At 37.8% G+C, this 18,061-nt stretch overlaps 1 protein-coding gene and 1 long non-coding RNA gene across 2 annotated transcripts in view; both read right to left on the bottom strand.

Moving 5' to 3' along the window:
- Positions 1-9,909, bottom strand: part of LOC139696873 (E3 ubiquitin-protein ligase RNF19B-like) — a 113,115-nt gene extending 103,206 nt beyond the window's left edge. The window contains exons 1-4 of the mRNA XM_071595752.1: positions 9,698-9,909; positions 7,575-7,872; positions 6,065-6,386; positions 2,984-3,098 (exon numbers count right to left, since the gene is read on the bottom strand). Of these exons, the coding sequence (XP_071451853.1) occupies positions 2,984-3,098; positions 6,065-6,386; positions 7,575-7,872; positions 9,698-9,909 (947 nt within the window). The remainder of the gene's footprint in view (positions 1-2,983; positions 3,099-6,064; positions 6,387-7,574; positions 7,873-9,697) is intronic.
- A 2-nt stretch (positions 9,910-9,911) lies between these two features.
- LOC139696227 (uncharacterized) overlaps positions 9,912-18,061 on the bottom strand; it is a 146,153-nt gene continuing 138,003 nt past the window's right edge. The window contains exon 3 of the long non-coding RNA XR_011702600.1: positions 9,912-10,068. This is a non-coding gene — a long non-coding RNA (uncharacterized lncRNA). The remainder of the gene's footprint in view (positions 10,069-18,061) is intronic.

Raw genomic sequence — 18,061 nt, 5'->3', positions numbered from 1 at the left:
TCGATCAAACAACATTTCATCGATAAAATCACTCCCAGAGACAAAGATAAATTTGATAAACATTACAGCAAATCTGTGAATTTGATTAGAATGGCTTATGAGAGGTTTCAAAATTTTTGGGGTGGCCATGTGAGCAAAAATGAAGCTGAATGTTCTGGATGCCCCGTTGAGGTCACCACTCCTATATCATTGATCAAATCCATGATATGGCAATGGATGATAGAAGAGTGGAGATCCATGAAATTGCTAATGACGTAAGCATTTCAAAAGAAAGTGTACATAATGTCTTGCATAAGTATTTGAACATGAGAAAACCATCTGCAGGATGGGCGCCATGATTGTTAACAACTCATCACAAACAAAATTGTATTACATGCTCCAAGGCCAATTTACAGCTGTGTTAGTGAATTCATAGTATTTGAGGAGTCATGTCATAGCTGTGGACAAAAAATGGATATACCACTATGCACAGTAACCAAGGAAGAATCCAAGTAATCGTTTTCCAGCATGGAGTCTGCACCAAAGAAGGCAAAGATCGTTCCTTCAACTAGGAAGATTATGATTACTGTTTTTTTTTGGATTCACAAGGAATAATGTTCATTGAGAATTTAGAAAAGTGTCCAACTATTATTCGTGAACACTATGCATTGTTATTAGAACAATTGTAAACCTAAATGCAATATAAATTTTCACAATTGGATCACAGAAGAGTCCTTCTCTATCGAGTCAACATAGCAGCTCACTCCTCTGCAGCTGTAGCTGTAACAATGATGTGAATTATAATTCCAACTCATTACCCCCGGTATATACTTGTTTTGCATAAATAGAACAAATGCGCTATTTGGAACTGAACAACAAACTAAAGCATTATTGCATTAAATGTATAAACCTAAATGCAGACTGTTGAAAAATACGAAGAATTTTTCCCAAAATACTTATATATGGTATTGAAATCAGTTTCTCACACTGAACAAGATATGATTCTTTCTGCCATACAATCATTGAATTAAATCTTCATTTTCCAATATATCATTATCACTTTAACGTACTAAAATAGCACGGTTCACCATCATGGTCCCAAATCTCATTTTTTAATGGCATTTTCCAGTACGTTCATTTCTGACTCAATTCAGCATTTTACAAAAAATATATGCCTTGTTCAAGCATCAAATACTATCAATATACCGTTCAACAAAAACAATGTTAACCCTCTTAGGGCTGTATACTGCCAGCAGTGCTAGCAAAAATTGGGGATGGTAATTTAATCAAATTTATCATCGAAAAAAATACTTTAAAGTCATTTTTAAAGATATCCACATGCAGTTTTCGTTATTGTACAAGTATTAGTAGTACTTGTATAGTACCTGAATTAGGTAACATCGTCTCTTAAAATAATTGTAATTAATTAGTCTACTAATCATGGAAAAAATTTTTTAGCAAAATAATTTGATTTTAAGGATCAATAATAATACATGTTTTCACCATTTTACTATAAAAACACTAAACTACAAAGGAAAATTAACCAAAAAGACATGTGGAGAAAATTATAAAAAAATAAAGAATTACTTTTCATTTGCATAACTTTCTGTGCGCTTCCACATTTTGTAGAAAAGTCTGATGACAAATCATTCATCTAGCATCTATGGCAAACCAAACAATTGCTAAGCACACCTTTTTTACAATTAATGCACACTTTTTGGGACCACCCTGCTGGCCATGTATTCCCCTACAAACTACACAATTCCTTTCCTTTTTACCCGGAATTTTCTCCTGCCCGGCATTTGATCTACCTACATGAGGAGATATGTAGCACTCTGTCACCCCAAGACATTCCATCTCAAGAGACTCAATGATGCTTTGTAGTGTATTGAAGCCTTTTCATCATTGTCATTGGACTGATTTCTTTATATATAATGCAAGAAAAATAAAAACGTACAAATTTTCTTAAAATCACTTTTGATTCAACTGCACTTCATTCAACCGGACTGTCACAAGGGTAAATGGCACTGAAACTCAAAGCCAAAGAGAACCGTGTTCTTTGCATATTATCTACAATGAACTTCCCATTTTAGGCCAGTAAAAGAAACAAGCGCTATCAGAAAGAGAAACGCTTACAATTTCATCACATTAAAAAGAGCCCAAACGATTTCCTAGGATGGAAGGTAAGGGAAAGCAATATGTTTGCATAGTAGTAATATTTCACTAGCATCATATCAACCAAGTCTTAGCTATTTCTATCAAAGCAGCTTAATCATAAAGTATTTAAAAGTGTGTGGAATCAAAAAGATTGATCTTTCAGTAGGATGTCTCAGTGAAAAGACCACTCAGCGAAAGAAACGATCATACCATTAAAATGACCTTCCTCACATGTAAATAGTTCAACGTAAAAATTACAGCAAGATTTATACCTTACAAAGAGTATTTAAAAATAGAAAATTCAAATAAAAAACAATATATATAAAGCATAAATTTCATATTTATGATAAAAGAAATAATATATTGCAATAAAAATAATGTTGATTTAAGCAATTATTAACATGAAAATATTGAATCCAGAGTGAAGAAAAAGTATGATAACTATATTTTTACTCTCATTACCCTGACATTGAAGCCTGAAGAAGTTGAAACTTAATCACTTACAAATTTAATTATTTTAAAATTTAATTTAATATAAGTTCAGGTCAGCAGTAAGGGATTCTCACAAAACAGCTGAGAGGATATGCACTTTTACTGATAGTTCCTTCAGCTTGAAAGAGATACCATAAGATTAAAAAAATTGCATTGATGATTTAGGACCCTTAGGTACTCAGGCAAATAAAGGGAAAAAATATACATAATCGATTTTCAAAATATTAGTACATGACAATACCAAGAAAAACTACAAGAGCCATAGATGGGACAGCAATTTTTACATGTTTTCACAAAATCTGCACTTATAAGTCAGTCTAGTTGCACACCAATAGTCTCTAGAACCAACACTCACCCACAGTCTGGTGCAGGACACCATCGTGTGTCAGGATCCACAGCCAAAACCCTACGAACCATGAAGTCCTCATACTTTTCATACAAAGCCCGGTCGTTGAGGATCATGCGAATGTCTGGAATAGAAATAAAGCCAAATTTTAACATGAAAACCTCCGTAGTAAGAAAAACATTTTATGCCATTAACCAATAAATCTTACCAATATGAAATGGCTAACATGATTTTCTCCTAATGTGCCAAATAAAAGGCCAGCATAATACTGAACATTTTTCAAAAGATTTCGTTATCTCCAATTGAGAAAATCAAATCATGTTTTCCAACTTTATAATTAACAATTAACTTTATCCTGCAGAATATAATGGCATAATATTCACAAAAAGTATATTTTATCCATCAATACTGATAACCATTATTATTGGCACTATGTAAGCTACTGGTTAAGGTAGGTTTTGGAATGACACAGCCTACACAATTATAAAACAATTCATTTACTTGCCTCTCCAAACCTGACATCGGACACCAGAGTAAACACTCCTTCATTGGACACCAAATGAATCCCTCTTCAATTTTGTACACTTCCTTCCTCTATTCATTTTGCTGAACATCCCTATCCTATTCCTGACCCTTCCTTGCTTGTCTAACATTCTCCCCTCTATCACAGTCTTCAACATCCAATTCCCAATCAAAATTCTGTGAATCCATCTTTCCTGCCTCTTTTGGCTTTCTCCCAACAATCCTCTCACCACCTCATTTGTTTTCCTTTATGCCCACTTCATCTTTTCCTATCTTCCTCCACACCCCATAGTAAAAGCCTCCAATCTATGTCAATACTCTCCCTCCAATAACCTTGTTTCTGTGCAGTACAAAACTAGGCTCCATATTAAAGTTTTGACACGCCATTCATTAACCTCTTTATTCAATGTTCCTATCATCATTTCTCTCTCCAATTATATAATTGGAGAGGAGCTTCAACTAGTTCTGTGGGAATGTTTCCTACCCCCACGGCCTTATTTGATTTCACATCTCTTATGGTCTTTTCTATCCCACCATTGAGTAAGCCTTGAACCTAAGCTAGATGTCATTTTCACTCTCTATATTTAAGCTTGCTGGCCTAATGTCTTTACTATACACATATTAGGTAATATACCGGTTAAGGTAGGTTTTGGATGGACACACCTACCAAATAGATATCTCCACACAAAACACAATACAGCATCCTACTCTACAACAAGTCCCCCTTTATCTCTGTGTACTTCCTTTATCCCTTCCTCCCATCCAAAATCCTTATCCTATTCCTACCCTTTCCTCGTTTCTCTAACATTCTCCCCTCTATTACAGTCTTCAGCATCCCACTACCGATCAATACGCCCTTCGTCCATTTTTCCTGCCTCCATAGGATTTCTCCCTTCTCTTCATCAACCATATCAAGTACTTCCTCATTTGTTTTCTTCTCTTTCCATTTCACCTTCTCCATTCTTTTCCACACCCACATTTCAAAAGCCTCCAGTCTACATCTATCCTCCTGCTTCAACGACCACGTTTCCGCGCCATACATAGCTACACTCCATATCAAAGTTTTTACGAGTCTTTTCTTAACATCCTTACTCAACGTCCCTGTCTTTCTTTCTAATCAGTCCATATATTCTCTTCCTACCACATTTTCGTGAACCTTTTAGTAGTTTCACAGAAATGTTATGTACTCCCATGGCCTTATTTGATTTCATCTCCCTTAATGCCTTTTAAGAAGGGACCACCTGGTCTCAATTTCACCCAAATAAAGACCTATATCTATCTTTCTATCTCATTGTTCAGTATATCTGGACTGAAGCTATCTTTACCATATAGTTCCTCAATATATTCCTTCTATCTCTGTTCTATCTTCCCTGGTTCAAATAATATTTCCTGACTTATCTTTGAACATTTACAACGATTTTCCATCCTTTCCTCCTGACAGTACCTTCACCTTCCATTACACTACACCAAAAACGTTAATGATTTAATATAGCCTTGGATTTCAAGATATTTATGACTTGAAACTACTGATGGTATCATACAAGCAAATATACATGGCAACAAATAGAAAATCATCCAGCTCCATACAACGAGTGTAGAGTGGGATACAACATTCTCTCACGAGGTAATATATGGTCCAACCCCTCAATATTGCAAAGTTGTATCTACTATATGTTTCTTTAATCTAAGCAATCTTTAACCTAAGCAATTCAATTATCACCCCACTTACAGCAGCTAATTCTGAGAAATTCAAGCTTCTTCTGACATAATCATTTTTAATAAAGAGCAAACATTTTATTTTTATCCCCAAAATGAGGGGTTTATACATTCTATCTTTTCATACTTGAAAATGAGAACATAACTGAAAATAGCTAAATGATAATTTGTAAATAACTTTATTGCAAAGTAAAATTTTATTAGACATCCTTAAAACAGGCATCCTAATTTAATTCCTATGTCGAACACAAACTCTCTACTTGGAGCTAACTGGACAAGAGAAGGGGATTATGCAAAACAGGTAGGCGCGTTTAAAATGAGTTGCTGAGAATGATAATTTCTTTTGTTTCACCTCCTTTTTCAAAAACTCCTCAGCCTAATTGAAATTCAAGTCACAGACATAGGGAAGAAGTATCACTTCCTTACCTTTTTCAAACTATTTCGAAATAAATATCATTATTTATTTATTTATTTATTTATTTTATTTATTCAGTATAAGTCCGAAAACAGCGCATTCTGGCCTTTACATCGAACTATTAACAACGATAACAATGATCACATTTACAAACACCCAAGCCCTAGGTGGAGGAAAACTCACCCAGGCGGGAATCGAACCCGCGACCCTTGGAATGGCAGAAGAGGACGTTACCCCGCCGCCACCGGGGTCGGCGATGTTATTATTATGTTATTATTGCGATTAAGTGATGGAAGGACAGAAATTAGGTTCAGTTATTTATTTCCCTCACCTGGATTTGAACCAAAACCCTAGGTTGTCATGTCATTTCAACATTAACAAAATACTGAAGGTAATGAAAAGAAAAAAAAGATAAAAGACCAGTCTTGGATACTTGCCATTAGGATGCATTGGCTCCGAGCACTGTGGGCAGGCCACTGCCACACGAGACTCGGATATTTCGATGCTGAGATATCGTTGGAAGCAGTCATAGCAGGACCTGTGCATGCATGTCCCAAGTGAGGGAAAATACTCATGGGGCAGCTCAGAGAGGCAAAGGGGACACTCCACCTCCCTCACCCCACCGTCCTCGCCATTCAAGTTAACTTCAACCATCCCTAACCCAGACTCCTCTTCCTCCACCTGAAGCACACACGATGCGTCCTCAACCAATGACACACCTTTACTCTTTGCAGCACTCGGAGTTTTGGATTTGGCATCCTGAAAAAAACATGCTGAAACTTAACTTCTACAAAACACGAAACAGTTCCTCATATTTTCTAATTTCCCCCATACAGAGTCACAACTTGTGACTGACTTTTAATTCCTCTTCCTCCCAATATTATGAACATCATATTCCACTCAAAATTTACACCCATAATTTTTCTACGAATTCAAATCAATATTGTCAGTTGTCAGTTCCACATTAGGCTATCAGAATGGTGATAAGTGCTTCGATTATAACTTCATTTACAACTGATCATAACAAATTTTCAAAATATGATGGGAATATCTGACTTTAAAAGTAAGTAGCCTAGCTTGCTTTGAAATTATATAATTTCAATTATTAAAAATATTTATTGAGGTATAATTTGCACACATTTTAGAGAATTTATGAAATTCATGACCAAAGAGCTAACTATCCAATAATAGAAAAAAAATAGATGAAGAGGATAATATTCACTTAAAGTATGATATAAGTGAGTGACTGTATTAAATAATATTTCCTTAAGCCATAAAAAACCATTTATGGTTTAAGGAAATATTACTTAATACAGTCAGTCTTAAAATGCCCATAGGATGCTCAATTTATCCTTACCATTCTGATAAAAGTGATTAAAACATTTTAAGCCATTTCCTTTGGTTTTCAGGTCATATTCATTTTTTTCTCGAGAGTAATTCACCTTTTTCTGAATGTCACAGCTGTAGCAGATTTCAGGGATTTTAATCCAAAATGAATATGCCAGACTGATAATTACCATTAGGCAAAATTTTTAAAATAGAGGCCAAACAAAGGCTATACCATTGGGGTGGATAAGAGTACCAGACAGTCATGAAGCCACAAATGAATTCAGGCAATATGCAATGACAAATATATTGCAATGGAAGCATAACCATAAAATTTAATATCACCATCAAATTAAAATTGATTAGCAATCAATCAAATCCCAGCCACAGATTAGCAGTTTTATGTGTCTGGACTCAATGGCTATTCATTTTTTTTCCAGGCTAGGAGAATACCAAATTCTTTCAACCAAAATTCTAGAAATGCATAACCTTCAAGTCGTGCCTGTGATGGTATTGTAGCAAAATCAATTACACCGGAAACCAAAGTCATACTGCAATGTTGGAGGGTGACATAAAAAATAGGCCCCTCCCAAACCTCTCTCTATGTGTAACAGCCCTTACCTTTTTTGAGCTAACCCTTGTGGCCCTGGATGGCTTCCCCCACCGTGTATCTGCACCTTTGGCACTGTGCCTTGACCCTGCTGCACCTTTCTCCACATCCACACCTCTCCGCCTCCGCATATCCAGCCCCAGCCCCACCCCAAGCCCTTCGGCTCCTAAACCCCCACCGCCTACAACGGCTGCCAGGGCCTGCTGGAGCTGTTGCCTCGAAGTCTGCTCAAGGGCGCCGAGCGTGAACCCCATCCCCCCACCACCACTCCTGCCTCCCCCTCCACTTCGCCGGCTCACCAATGGACTCCTGCAGACAAGTAGTACTTCAATGATTACCCGTTTACAATCCACAAAGACTCGCAGAGCAAAGCTTTTATTTAGAGAGAAATTGAAGAGAGAACATGCTACATCCTTATTATCAAGTCTAAGAAATTCATTAACTATATTGCAGCAAAAGTTATTCAGGGAGGTGACCAGTAGTGGAGTTGATTCACACCATGTGGATAATTTAGTCAGGGCAGGTTATTTAGGTAATGGAGGAAGGGTGTAGGGAAACCCAGCATTTGCATCAGCTTACCCTTAACCAAAGGTGTTAAGGGGTCACAATTTAACGTTCCATTCATTGAGTAGTATACTCCACTTGAAGTGCCCATCACATAGCACCCAAAGTAGGGATCATGATACCAAAGTAAAATACTACAATTACCAGGAAATGAACCAGGGCTGTCAAGGTGGGTCGCTAGTACACTAGCCACCACACAAATCCAAAAATTATTATGAAAACGATTTTAATCAAATTCTAATAAGATTATTCTATGTTAAACAATTTGGTACCTCAGATCAAGAGCTAGTTATAGTCTCAGAAATTTAAACATGTTCATACCAGCTTATGGATTACATAATAGCAGCTTTTATCCTGAATCCAAGTTCTTGTTTTTACCAAGAGTTCAAAAAAGGATGAAAAAAATTAAAGTAATTTTCTCAATTTTGGCACCTTAAGTTCAATACATTGATACCTTGTGAGGCAATAATAATTGAAGCATTATAAATATTAACCAAATAAAGATTATGAATACACAGAGTAAAATAATGAAATAGTATAGAGGTATTACATTTCAAAGCGTAAAACTATAATTTACAGTGCATTTACTCAGCCGTATGCAAAATCACTTAAATTTTGGTACAATGCACCTATAGTTATTGCATATATATTTATAGAAAAATATATATTTTTAATGTTACAATGTAATAAGGTAACCTAAGTTACTAATATATTTTATGATGGCTTTCACAAATCACAAGCAATTTCATAATTAACAAATATGATGTAAACTCTATTTGCCATTTGTGCATACGGTACACTTGGAAGCAATTGAGAAAGGTGTGGTACAACTATAAAACTAAAAGAAAGAGGATGCAGGCACAGGAAATGCAGAAGAAAATGGTCATGGGTGGTGGTCCATATGAGCTCCCTTTAAATAACCCTCATCCAGATTTAAACATGGCTTTACCATTGCTGTTGTATACCGATGAAAATATTGGCAATAGTGATGATTTCACCATTACCGATGATCGTCAAGCAGAAAATGTGACCCCATGATAACCATACCACTGTTTACCAAATATATCACATGATAAATCCTACAACTGATACCATAAAATATCACAATATTTATAGTAATCAGCATCACTACTTTTGTATTAGCCAAGAAAATGGTTAACACAAAAGAAAAGTCATGTGATTAGTTAGTGTAATTGCATTAGAAAAATGAACTTGCACAGTAATTAAGAAGATAATATTTTTGGGAAAAAATAACCAGTTATTTGAAAATTTTTGTAGTAATCAAAATAAGACAAATGCACTGCAAAATTAGAACACAAAAGTGGAAACACAGAAATTACAACTTTGCTTTCAAAACTTGGGACAATCCGACATGCAATAAAAATGCACGGAATGTAAATTTATACATTATATTATGCAAATTTTTATATTATTGCTGCACACTTAAGTTATCAAAACAAAATTCTTTTGCTCATAAACCTCTTTGTTACAATCACCCGCAGTCACCTTTATGAAAAGCACCCATGCTTGCACATTTCACATTGAATCACTGCATGTGGAAAAAACTCACCTGTAAAGTAAACGGCGGAGGGAGAACCTTGCCAGTCCCCTCTTCCCACTACTACTTCCTCCCCCTTTGTCAACAGGGTTGCTACTCCCACCCTTTGCACTGCCAAGAGCTATCCCCGAGGATGAACATGATGAATGGTAGGACTCCCCCTCGACCGTTGCCATCGAACGCTGACGTGACATCTGACTCTTGTGACCTGATCGAGATGCCATCCCAGAGTCACCTTCCCTTGTTGGTTCACAGAGACGACCAACAGAAGCAGATGTGTCTGGTTCACAGGGGGAGATGGGAGAGGAGGCACCTGGGAAGGCTAGCTTGAAGATGCTAGGATGATGACGACTGCATGTTGCTTCTACTTGTTGATTTTAAGCCTGTAGGAGAAGAGAAGAGGCAAATTTGAGTGGGTGAATTGAAACAAACACTTGAATGCATTCTGATTATTGGACAGATGGTTACAGTAAAGCAGGGGGGTGGGATGAAAATCTTATAATTTAGTATTCAATTGACAGGTCGGGGTGAAAAAGTATTTCCTTTCAAAGTAGAATTTTCCACATATCTGAGTTGGCTTAATGATATTTAGTAATATTAAAGTTTGAACATTGCATGGGTGTGCGTGGCATTCAGTAACAGGACATGAGAAGAACAACATGCCATAGTTGTCATATGACAAAATGCCAAAGGTGAGGACCAAATTTATTGATACACAGTTGGCCAAATATTACTGTATTACTATTTCCCCCTAAATTAATATAATGAAATTTCCAGAGAATATTTACCCTGCACTGACTAAATTGTACATGAAATTCCTGTTATTAAGAGATCTGTAACTCTTTTAAAATAATTGCTCAAAATCAAGCCACCTAGTACCATAGGTTAATTAAAGTAGCATTTAAATTTTAAAGTGTTAAACATTTCAGTGTGGAACTCGGCAGTAAAAATTTAACCATTCATCAATAAAACGAAATGGAATAAAAAAATTGTAGCACTATATATTCCAATGTCAGTTGAATTAGAGGAGATTATTTCATAAAGAGATGTGCAATGGTGTGGTGGCAAACATACTGGCTTCCCACTGAGACCGCAGATATTTTTCAGGGGTATCCTGACCCCTACTTGAGGTGCTTTGTGGAGAGCACTTTGAGTGAGTACATTGTCCATCAGATGTGACGTTAAACTGTGGACGCCTCGTTAAGAGTCGGCTAATGCCAATGCCGGGTTTCTCACCCTTCCTCCCTTGTCCATCCATCCGTAATGGTAAAAATGACCTAGGCTGCCGGTCACCTCCCCTAAAAACTACTACTATGATAATTTAAAATCCCTTTCAGGTGATGCTAAGATGGCTTAATAATGACTTACTTATGTGCTGATGTATTAGAGCTGCATCAAGCTTTTCATTCTTCTTGCAACAAAAATCTTTGTTATTTGGACATAGTAGTGCAAAAAAACTTAAATTGAAGACATTTGGGACTTAACTCAATGTTAAATTTTTGCTAAAACCAATTTGATTTAAATTTTGCAAATCAGAAATGCATCCTTGCTTACACCAGCCGAAAAAAATGCTTTGGAAAACCATTTCAAGAGTGAAACAGATATGAAATAAAAATCAATATAATTAACTGCATTCTATTCCAAAATAATTGATACATATTTTGTACCTAACAGGCTACTGATTGGTAAAGTCAGTTTTAACTAGTTTTGGTTAATAGATATGAAGTCCATCCACCAAAAAGACGCTTTAATAATATGGGAAAAAATAAAGAGTGGATATAACTAAGCCATTTAAGAAAAGAATCTTTGCTCGGGAGATTAAACATGGACATTATCAATAAGCGAGGGATCATTATATTGAAGACGCAAATGGAATTTTTCCACATATTCGGAAAATCTTTGATAAAATAACACATTAAAAAAATAAGTTAATAAGTGGTGTGGGACATTTAACGGTCGTCACATACCCCAAGTGGATCACGGGAAAATCCCAGGGTGCCATAAGTGGCGAGTGATTTTCCCGGTCCCTTGTGAAACAGGCGCAGTAAATCTTTCGCTTGCTCCCTGGGGGTCGCCATGGTAACGGGCCCACTCCACGCCCCTCCCCCCCACGCACATGCACGCTCACCCCCAATCTCCATCAATGCGTCCCAGAGACGCGTCATTTTCCCGAGAATCGTCGCGCATTATTGAAGAAAAGAGTAGACGTTGCGTCAGCAATTCGGTATCCCATGAACGAACCCCCCCGATGAAGGGAAAAAATAAGAACTCTACTCACTCTTTTAACTCAGCCCCGATCCTGTAATGTGAGAATTGGAGCGCCTTTTACCACCATGTTCCTAACAGAAAACTGGTCCGATTCTCATCTACCCGATTTTTCTCGTCATTATTCCCCATTTCCCGAGATCTGCCTGAAAATTCTGTTTGGAGTGACGAGGTTAACACACGAGATAGTATTACGCAAGCCTTCAGAGTTGATTGATCATTATCGATGTCAGAAAAATGAGCCATGGTAGTGCGATGGCTCATACAATTCCATAATAGAAATAATTTATCGTTTGAATACATAAATGAGGCATGAATGAATTAAGGATGATAGTTGCGAGAGTGAATTAAGGTACTGACGTGAAATAAGGGGATTGGGACAGTAATGAAAGCTAATTAGATTCGAATTGATAATAGATTTCTTACTCGATGAAGTAGGCGCACGCATCAACAAGATGCTCCGAACATCAGACGGAAAGCCGATCAAAAAGCACCGGATATCCACCGGGCGTGTCAAGTTTTTGTCGCCTTATTCACCACTCATTAGTTATGTGGGCCAACTATCTGGTAACTTGCACTTTTTGCCCGGCTCGCAATTAAGAAAAAGGAATCAACAACGCCAGCTAAACGGATGCAGCACGGAGGAAAAGATATATTTAGGTGAAGGTCGTTAAGGAGCGCGTAAAAAAGGGCCTCAGATGATTCCACATACCGTGGATGCACGCTCAATTCCGAGTGCCAGCAATATTTCCCCTTAAAGTGAGGAATATGAATTCGAGGGAAGGGTGATAGAAATAAGAGATGGTGGACAAAGGCGGATTGCAGGAGCTACGCACGTCCTCAAGGATTGGACAATAATGCATTCAATATGGTAGGCACCTAAAACCATTCCATTCGCGTAAACTCCACGTTCTTTAAAAAGATTTGATTTTTTTCTCGTACGATCATATGGAGTAACTACGTTATACCCCTACATTAAGAGCTTAATTTTTGAGAACGAGTCAAAATTTAATTAGCAATCCAAAAAAGCTATTTCAATTGAATCCTCGGTGCATATTTTTAGTCTCAGCCGTAATTTGGTGGAATCTACTCACTAGTTGGAACAATTTGGAAGTTTTCACACGATCTTCATTTTTACTGGTTGACGGTTTCAACGAAGCCACTGTCAAGGTCTTTTGAATTGATCACGTCCTTGATTATGGCGCTGTAGCTGTTAAATGCTGTGTCGGCTAATGAAAAAATACGAAAGAACTACTACGGACAATATTCCTCATTGCGAATTTTAGTGGGAATTTTCGCGATCAATTAAAATGTCTTCGTAATCATAAACTTTATATTGTAGTTATTTTGTTTATTTTTTTACTTTATTTTGTTCTCAAATATTTTATTTACTGGAACTCATTTACTCGAGCAACACTAAGGGCGGGAAGACGGGCGAACCTTAAAGACGAAGGCTTAGAACGAATTGCGTGACATATTTATCGAAAGGGTTGAATGTAAGAAAATACGAAGACATGGGTCGTTGACGGATCATATAGTTTAAAATCGCTAATTTGTGTTGAAGATGGCCGATGTAATATGGTCCATAATTCAAAGGAAGAATAGAACGAAAATAATTGTGGGATACTAGTTACCTTTCCGCAAAATAAAAATTACTCACTACGTAATTATTATTTGGTAATCTAATGTTTAAGCCAGGTTTTGGGTGGACACTGACTTAACTTCGCATCTACGTAATGCCACCTACATAATAAAATACGTAATTATAAAAATAATCGAAACGCTGGGCGCTAAGTTTGAAGGAATAGAATGCAAGTGTGATAGCACGATGTGAATTTGCGCAAGGAAAGGAAATTATTGATCCTTGATTGATTCTTGACGAAAAATACCATTTCGCCTACAGAAAGATTGTGCAATTTTTCTGCTGTGATACACGCCTCAAACGAATGAGATTATGCATTTCCGATGGAGTATACCTTCTGGCATTTGCTAGAGCAGCTTTAGAATACTAGGGGAATCAATATTTGGGACACGAAGCAGTAATGAGATCATGCGCGCCAAAAAGGTTTGAAAATTGCAAGAAAAGAACAAGAGTACTATGAAGATATCAGACAACTCGATATATATTATGGTCGGCCGTGGTACCATTGACGACTTTCACCACGACATCCAAACCAGTTTCTATGGTAAACTGTGGTTAGAATGTTCTACAATCAGTATTATCCATTACGATTTAGTTAAAATCATTTTGCCTCATTCTGGTCACACGGCGTTTTCTTTTCTTTCACATACGAGGGTCATCCGGAAAGTAGTACCCGTTCGTGAAATAAGGACACAAAAGTAAATATTAACAAACATAAAAAAATTTATTTGAAAGAGGATACTTTAAACTACTTCTCAACATAATCTCCAAGCAAATTAAGGCATTTGTCATAACGTGTGACAAGTTTCTGTATTCCTGCTGCATAGTCCTTCGCCGCCAGCTCATTGAGATACGCGAGGGACCCATCTTGCACAAATTTTTGCATAATGCAGATGGTGTTTAACAATTTCATGAACAATTGTTCGAGAAACATTGGGAAAATGCTCACAGATGTCATCAATTGTGACGCGCCGATCGTTCCTCACATGGGCGAACGTTTCTTGCATTGAGGAATTTAATCACTGCCCTCACTTCACAACTGGCGGCGTTCTCAATTTTTTTAAACATTGTAAACAATCACAGAAACAACACAGGCAATGCTAGCGTCACGCAACTTGGCTCAGAGAAGGCAGACAAGCCACTGAAGCTATCTGACCTCGTCCAGCGGCTACTCGCGTCGTCAGCACTTCATGCGGCACGAACGGGTACTACTTTCCGGATGACCCTCGTAGATAAACTACATGGGGTCAACAATGTTTCTAATTCTTGAAACAAAAATTAGCTCCGGTAAGTACTACAAAAACTTCGATAGGGTAATTTACACTTGCATTTGATACATAAAATCATAGGAATTAGTTAATACATGAGAAATTTGCCCCGAAAATAATTACCAACATCTATCTGTATGGGAGGAACTATAGAGGAAAGCCTGGGATGCATAGCTAGAAGCAGGTCGCGGAAAACATGAGTATAAGGAACTATGAAGGAACGGCGGGGAGCAAATTGGTTGGTAGCAGCTCTACAAGTTATCTAGGAGAGCTGCCAACTACAAATCCTCGGATTGATAACCTACGACGCCGATTCATGTAATTTTAATTCAAAGATATCATGAACTGCCTGGCGTATCTTTTGATATGGCCATTCAATCTAAGATAAATCCTTCTTTTCTAATTATCAACAGCGAAATGGAGGTCAACGTAAATGGAAAAATCCTGAAAACCGGGAACAGAAACTGGTTCCCGGGAGTGAAAAAGGAAAGCAGAAAACGATACACATCGACAGGACCAAATATGGGCTTTGATTCGCTTTGGGGGGAATGGAAACAAATTCTGGAATCTTCTGCATCAGGGTAAATGTGTGCACGATAATTACTTTCGGGGTGGCACTGCCGCGGCCTCCTTCGCGTTCGAATATCTCCTTATCAACCCGGAACCGTGTGCGTAAGCGGATAATTATGGCTGACATTGCTAGGAGTTTATAGATCCACTCCTCCCCGTAATGGAACCTTTAACACTCGACTCATATCCCCCGCTCGAAATCTCCTCCTTCCACGCTACCCCCCCCCTTTCCCCTCACACCATCCCCGCCCCAACACACCAGCCTTCCCACCCTCGGAGCTGTGGAGTGACGTCACGGGGATCTTGGAGCTGGTGTCAGCGGCCATGGGCACGTAACGAAGAGCACGCGCTCGCACGAACACAAAAGATTGCCCCGGAGAGGAAATGAAGTCGCGGATAATAGAATGATGCCGCAAGTTCTTCCGTGGGGAAAAATTCGCACGATTACAAGGCGGTCGAAGGGAAACGTCCCACTCCGTCTCTTTCCCTCCAGCGCCCCAAAAACCTAGTGACGATGAATGCACAGTTCCGGCGGGTCTCCGCGAAAGAGACAAGTCCTACCTTCCGGTACGAACCGAAACGCCCACGGGTGACACCTGGCTGGGAGATAAACACAAAAGGGAGGGAACCTGTTTCAAGATACGCTCCACAAAGTCAGAAGTCCAATACTCAAAAATATTCGTTCTGGACTGCGGAAATTAAGCTTCCCAACCACAATGTGGCGCTTTCGCGTGACGCTATAGATTAAACAGACATCACCCTGCTTCCTTCTTCTCCGAAGCCAGCACGTGGCAATGGGATGGCGGATTTCAAATACGAAATCTCATCTCTCTCTTATGTCGAAAGGATCGCTTTAGCCAGAGTAAAATTATTTTTTTTAAATTTGCTCGATACTGTACGAACTCAGCCGCTGGAAGCACAGAGTGACATCCTATGAAGAAAGAAGGCACTCATTTCAATTGAGTGAAAAGACTGAAAAAAATGTCACCCAAATAAATTGATCGAAAATTATTTCCTTAAATCTTCTATTCTGTGGTAAACAAAAAAAGCCAGCAAGCACATAAAGGAGCCCAAAGAATCTTTTAACTCCGACACGAGTTCTAGGGAATCCATCGAATCGCAAGTTGCAGCAAATAATAGGGCATGACTCTGGAGGGATTCAAACAAGACCACTTTAATGTATAGAATGAATCATCTACCACTTCAGATTGTGCGCAGCGAGTACTGGATCGCCCATTAGTTTAAGAGCATTTGCCCATCGGGCATGTCTTCCATGGAATTTCACCCTGATATATCGTTTGAGATTTGGTTCACAGAACTTTCAAATGCGCATGACTACATGCACATATATTCAATTACATATGTTTCGGTCTACAAAAATTTAACAATAACCCTGTAGGAAATGCCACTACGGAACTGCCCGGAATCATGCAAATGAATAGAATTGCATAAATGAGTGCAAATTTAGCATGAAAGGATCATTTTGCTGACTGTATATTTAATCGCGACCCCTCTCACATTTTTAATGAAATCCAAAAGTGAACAATGTCCAATAATAAATAAATCAGCAGAATTTAGGAAACATTTATTTCAGAGCATATTGATTTATCACAATTTCGAGGAACAAAAAACAAGATTCTTCAGAGAACGAAATTTCAACGGATCAAATGTACTCCTTTAGAGCATTAGGAAATGACTTCGGAAAAGCACCCGATTCTTTTGGATCGTCAACACTTTGTAATAAACTGAATTCAAATAATAAACGATGCAATTGGTGAGACATTGGCCAGTGGCATTAACGGTTAAAGGGCGCATTCGAATTAAGAAGTTAAAAATAATTGCGTAATATCAGATAATTACTTATGCACTCCATTAGTTCAACGGTAATAGTTATTTCCATATTATTGACAATATGTTGCCTAAACCGGAGCAGCAATAATCAGTGGACGAGAAAAGCGTGAAGACCCGCACGAAGCCGAAAATAATGGAGTAATAATTGGAACGAGACGACCACAATAAAAACAATTACTCACATGGGTCGAGATTGACAAAATCAAAAAAAAATATTTCACATTCCATATTTCAAAGTGGACTACATTCAATTAATGCTAAAACTAGGAACAAAAGCATTTTTGTATTGTTTAACTCAAAGAATCATGCTTTGCAAAAAAATACCTCCGGGAAATTACGCTACGAACTAAGCACTTTAAACGAGTCGAAGATTCGTTCATCCGTCCATCCATTAATGTCGCAGATTTATCGAGAATTTTTTACTCGTCCCCTTTTTTCTTGGGTATTCCCTAAAATAAGGCCCAATTGGTTAGTATATTATTAAAACTTTTATGACATCCTTACTTAAAAATCACCATAGTCTATTTTATTAAAATAAAATGAAAATTTATAGGAAAATATTGAATTACCTCGATGAAGGAAAACGTAGGGAATCAACATTTTCTTGCGAACTCTCCACACATTCAAATGCAAAGGAGAAATATGAACATCTTTGCGTGCTGTCTACTCCTTAATTTCTCTAACGAGGCTTTATCTCTTCGCACTGATGATAGGAAAAGTAGGGTAAAATCCGTGCTTCCACTTCCTTTCACGACTGCAGCGTTTCCTTCAACTTACAGC

This window comes from Hetaerina americana, unplaced genomic scaffold, assembly GCF_022747635.1.
Source record: "Hetaerina americana unplaced genomic scaffold, ioHetAmer1.1.p SCAF_7, whole genome shotgun sequence".
In the NCBI taxonomy this organism is placed as follows: domain Eukaryota; kingdom Metazoa; phylum Arthropoda; class Insecta; order Odonata; family Calopterygidae; genus Hetaerina; species Hetaerina americana.
The sequence above is the reverse complement of the archived record's forward strand: the minus strand, read 5'-3'. Positions and strand labels throughout refer to the sequence as shown.